Source organism: Vigna radiata, chromosome 6, assembly GCF_000741045.1.
Source record: "Vigna radiata var. radiata cultivar VC1973A chromosome 6, Vradiata_ver6, whole genome shotgun sequence".
NCBI classification, from domain to species: Eukaryota; Viridiplantae; Streptophyta; class Magnoliopsida; order Fabales; family Fabaceae; genus Vigna; species Vigna radiata.
In genome coordinates this window covers 32157535-32163382 of record NC_028356.1, presented here as the reverse complement: position 1 = coordinate 32163382, position 5848 = coordinate 32157535, and the positions used below count along the sequence as shown (strand labels likewise).

Below are 5848 nucleotides of genomic sequence, written 5' to 3'. Positions count from 1 at the left end.
CTACTTTTCTACTAACACACTCTAAGCAGCATCATAAGCATTGATTTGGATCCTTCTAAACCATATTATCTACATTAATGGTTGAAAATATAACCGAGTGAAAATTCAATTAAGTAAAATGAGAAAAATGGCCATTTTAAACTAAAAGTTTTTACAAGTTAAAAATAATACTAATCTATTATATAAATTAAAATTATATCATATTATTATGAGTTACGGAAAATTTCCGTAAATCTTCTTTTAAAAGCAATATTCGTATGTATGATCGTCAAATTAATCCTAAATCAAACCTTTCGTACTCTTAAAAATATTATTATAATGACATTTTTGAGACGGAATAATTTTGATGTACAGATTAAACAGCCGTTTTTAAGAATGATTAGACTATTATAAATAATTTATGACAAAATATGATTAGTACTAATTGAATTATGATTAGATAGTTAATAATTTAAAATTTATTTTGAAATTTATAAATACAAATTTAAGATAAAAAAAAACAAGTAATTATATTTATTATATATTAAAAGGTTTAAACCTTTTTTTAGTCCCTAAGTTAAGTTCTGATATTCAGTTTAGTCTCCGTTTTTTAAAATGTCAACCTTTAATTCCTATGATATGAAAAATGTATCAATGCAGTCCTATTCGTTAACAAATCACAAGTTTTTCATTAAGTGATTTGTTGTTCATAACACTTCTCGTTAATAAATTACAAAATATTGGATACCTAGGTATGAAAACTTGTGATTTATTGTTCATTAAGTGATGTCATGAGGACTGATTTGATATATTTTTTATATCATAGGGACTAAAGGTTGACATTTTTTAAAGCGGAAACTAAACTGAACATCAGAACTTAACTTGGAGACCAAAAAAGGATTTAAACCATATTAGAACTACCAAATTTTTACTGACTTTAATATAAAAATACCTTATGTAGATAATCATCCAACTTGATCAAATGAAATTTCAAAATAAATGATAATAAAGATAAACATCCAAATACTCAAAACATAACGAAGAAATAACTTCAACTTCATATTTGAAACAAATACTTTCTAAAGTGTATGTTTAATTTATACGAAAACTAATTCCATTTTTTTCTCTAATAAAGTGTTGTGGATAATGTTTTGAAACATACCTTAAAAAAAAAAAGGTTTTGTGAGTTAAAACAGCAGTAGTTCCATAACAGTGGCCATACTCTTACCTCCATCATCATATTGCCCCATCCCCACCCTAATAAAGAATAGAGGAAAGGATTTTTGAAGTGAGAATAGTGACAAAAACATGATTAAATAATTTGACATGTTAGGGTAATTATGATGGTCAAAGAATCTTTGATTTTAACCCAATCATAAAATAAACATTTTCATAAGTGATCACATCTATATCCATAAAATCCAATGGTAAAAGATATTATTGATATCTATTGCACATGTCTTACTACGGATCACTCCAACATTTTGCAACCTTCCTCTCCAATTAAACTGCTTTTTCTTTTATTTCTAAGCCAATATCTCTTTCTTTTTCTGCATATTTCATATTATCTTGGTCAAAGATATTTTAATTCAAACTTTACCTCTTAAGAAACTTCACATCCGTCATCATCCAATATCTGTTCCCTACACTCACATGAGGACAATCTACCATTCTAATTTTTATTCTTAAAGCACTCATTAACAAAAACAAACCTACATGATATCTGTATTCATCACTAAAAAAAGCAAAATAAGCAGTCAGACACAACAACAATTATAAACAAGAGTCAAATGTCTTTATAATATTACTCGAAATTAAAATTCTTAAAAATGTCTTTTTGACATGTTAAAAACCTTAACATATTTAAATTAAAATAATTATATTTATATATTTTTAAAATTTGAAATAAAAAAAAATCAATTTTTTTTATAAAATTCTAAGAATTAAAAAATATATTCAATCTAATAAAATAAGGTAGTATCGATTGAAAGTTTTATTGAATTAAAACGATATTAGAGAAAAAAAAATCCATTGTTAAAATTAAATTTTTGGAGATAATTTGAGATGTTATATGAAGAAGTATTCATAGTTTGAAGTGGTAAATCTGATAGGTGTATTCCTACCAAAACCTGATGAACAGTTATGCCGTAATCATGGCTCGCAAATTGCAGAAGATGGCCAAATTACAGCTGACAGGAAAAGAATAAGAAAATCCCTGTGGGGACAGATTGTTGAGCAGAGAAAACAGTGCCATGTAACATTTCCCTCACTACAAAAGCTCCCATTCTCTACCATTTCTCCTTCAGTTGGTACCACTCCAAACATTTTCCACAGAAACACTTTCTCAAAAAGAACAAGAATCCATTTTTCTTTCCCCAACATGGCCAGACCACAACAGCGTTACCGAGGTGTCCGACAAAGGCATTGGGGCTCTTGGGTCTCCGAAATTCGCCACCCCATATTGTAAGTTTCCACCATTTTCCCATGCAAGTTTCCAGAAAAAAAAAATCTTACTCTGCTGTCACCAATTATAAAGCACTCACATTTTCAAAATCTTTCACATGCCACTGAAAGAGTCTGGTTGATGTCTTTAAGATTAATGTCTTTGTGCTGGAAAGGATATTACTGTAATGTCATGTGATTCATGTAAGTGGTGATGTTAACTGATAGGAAAAGGTTTTCTTACTGTTGTTGTTTGAAAGAATGAAGCCAAATATGTAATGCTGAAAATTTGATTTTTAAGTTGAGTGAATGAGTACGAGGTTGAGATGGGAAAAGGGTTTTGTTTTGGTGTTGTTTGAACGAACGAGAGGTATAAAAATGATTGATTTGGTTTGTGCAGGAAGACAAGGATATGGCTTGGTACATTTGAAACAGCTGAGGATGCAGCCAGAGCCTATGATGAAGCAGCTAGGCTAATGTGTGGTGCCAGGGCAAGGACAAACTTCCCTTTCAACCCCAATGTGTCTCACACATCATCTTCTAGTTCAAAGCTTCTCTCAGCAACTTTGACTGCAAAACTTCACAGGTGCTACATGGCTTCTTTGCAAATGACAAGACAGGCTTTGGCATCATCAGGGTCTGAGAGAAAATCTTCAGTGCCAAATGCCACTTCCGCATCCCAACCAAAGAGTCTGAGTGTGAAGAGTGAGCAAACTCATCAAGTGTTGCCACACAAGAGAGAAGAGGAGGATCAAGACTCAGAGGCCAACAGGGGTGTTAAAATGGCCAGAACTGTTGAAAGTCTTCCTCTGCAGTTCAAGCCTCTTGAGGAAGATCACATAGAGCAAATGATTGAGGAGCTTCTTGATTATGGCTCTGTTGAGCTCTCCTCTGTCTTTTCACCTCAGGCCATTTAATGGAATGTGCATCCTTTTGAATTGAAGCTAGAGTCACAACTTGTCATTAACAACATTCTGGGTATGCGTGACTCAAATTGCAGCTGTAGTAGTTGTGATGAACTCAAAGAGTGTCCACAATTGCAATTTTAAATCAAGCTCAATTTAGATCAAATTCTTTAAGTGTTGTTCTTTAATCAAAACTAGAGTTTTACCTCGTCAAACCTACCTGATTCAACTTTATATTATCGAGGTAAAACTTTGATTATGATTAGATAACGATATCAAAACGTTGTATAAAATTATATCTTAAGTTCTCATTGAAGAACTTGTCAATGTCACAACCAAATATGTTTTAAGCAAAACTTCTGAGGACTCTGCTGGTTAACATTATTCTTAGTTGTTCTAATTTGACCATTTTATTTTTCTCAACATGGTTGCTTCAAGATTTCTTTCTCGTGACTTTTTGGGAACAGATGAAAAAAATCACTGTAGCCTAATAATCAACTTCAATTTTCAAAAACAAAAATATAAAAAAAAAGTTAAAAATTAAGTATGAACATGAGTGACGGCCTCTTGAGTTGGCGTTTGCAGGTGCAGAATGAGTCATTTTCTGAAGGGCAAGTGAAGGTTTTTGTCAAATGGCACAGCTTTTAAGAAAATGAGGCAGAACCCTCTGTTTCAAAGATTGTAGAATTTTATGCACTGACATAAAAAAAAGGGTTTGAAATTGGTAAATATAATTCAAATAGCAGATACCCTTTGAGCGTGATTGATTCTAAATAATGACTTGAACAAATTCAGATACACACTTCACAACTTGAGCAATAAATGTGAAGTTTACCTTAGCACCATTTCACACTCTTCCTCTGTTTATAAAACTCTTTGCTATGGAAAAATCAAGCGCTCTGCAATTTTCTTAGCAGATATAATATTGCAATGACTACTCTGTTCTGTTTCTTGTTGGAAAATATTCGTTTCTTAATTAAACTATTCTGTTTTCTGTGTTTCTGTTTCTTTTATTTTAAGAATTTTACTTTTACTTTTTGATTCAGAATTTGACTAATCTTAATCTCCAGTTTTCTTTCTTAATATTTAGTTAACACAATTCTCACGTTATTTAGAGGTTTAACGAAACAATGTAATCGATTATGATAAATCAATATGACTTTATAAAATACGTGAAAAATAAACAAAATACAATTTATATAAAAAATTATATATGACTTTCGATCATATTATGTCTTGATAGGGTTTTCAAATATATCTTAATTTGTTAATAAATAAACTTTTTCATTTACATGAAGAGAAGGACAAATATAAAAACATTTTATATAAAAATACATGACTTTCATTCAATCCAAAACTTAAAATGACAATAATAGATTTTGAAATATTTATTTTATAAATATTTAATTTTTTAATCCTATTTAATGTCAGACTTAGATAAATTCTCAACCCATTACTGTATTTATCAATCATGTTGTTAAAATTATGTTTTAACAATTAAGATGTGTTAAACTTATTAGAAACTATAAGAAAATATGAAAAAAAAAAAATAGAAGCTACATTTTAATTTTTTTGACAATTTTTTAGAATTGAATTTTTGAGAAAATTTAATTTTCTTTGCAATAATATTTTGCCTTTGATATAAAATTGTTAGAGTGCAATAACATATTATATCTTTAGTTTTCTATTCTAAATATAAATGTATTATTAGTAATGAATATTTATAATTAAGGTGGAAACTTAGACTTAGTATTATAGTATTTGTACGTAATTTCAAAATTTAGAAACTTCAATTATGGTACTAATTTATATCATTTTAAATGTTACTTAAAGTGAAAAAAAGAAAACAACTGTTGAAGACAATCATAAATTATAAATTTTAATTTACGTGTAAAATTACAAATAACTTATTTTTATTTAAAAACAGGTAAAAATCAATAAAAATAATCTTTCCAAGAATGTTCTGAAAACCGTAAATCCCTCGTCATCTCCGAAACCTTCAAATGGTTTCACTACATAAAAATCATTGAATACAAATTATATTTTTGTTTTTATAATAACTATTTTATCAATTAATATTTAAATTAGTGATTAATTATTTTGTTTTTAAAATTGATTGATATTTAATTATTTTTTCAGTGTTTGGTAAAGGAAAAGCTAATATTAAAATGCATAATTTCAGTGATTAATACTTTTTTTATACATTGAAAAGTATTACTATTTTTCATTACCAGAACATCATTTTTAATATTTTATACAGATTCTTCCTGCCCCATGTGGAGCTACTTCTACCATTCTCTACGACTATTCAACTTAATGACTTTTAACCTATCATTTATTAATTTTGATTCTCTATTCAATCTCGAATTTATTTCTAAAGTTTGCATACGACAACAATAAAAAAAGTCAACTTTAAAAGATATATAATAACATGTTACATAAAACATTATATATCACTATTTTGTTCTCTACAAAATTTGAGTTTCAACTTTGTTTGTATTAAAAATAGTTGAAGATTTTAC

General features: G+C 28.6%; 1 protein-coding gene across 2 annotated transcripts; it reads left to right on the top strand.

The window, feature by feature from the left end:
* Positions 1–2268: 2268 nt before the first annotated feature.
* LOC106764361 (protein PPLZ02) lies at positions 2269–4076 on the top strand. Of its 2 annotated transcripts, none has more exons than XM_014648645.2 (2): positions 2269–2442; positions 2822–3788. In XM_014648645.2, exons 1-2 carry the CDS (start codon positions 2360–2362, stop codon positions 3336–3338), a joined length of 600 nt encoding a protein of 199 aa, XP_014504131.1. In that variant the 5' UTR covers positions 2269–2359; the 3' UTR covers positions 3339–3788. The 2 variants fall into 2 exon arrangements, with proteins under 2 accessions (XP_014504131.1, XP_022637445.1); XM_022781724.1 differs by lacking the exon at positions 2269–2442 and adding an exon at positions 2457–2625 and having other exon boundaries at positions 2822–4076.
* Positions 4077–5848: the final 1772 nt, after the last annotated feature.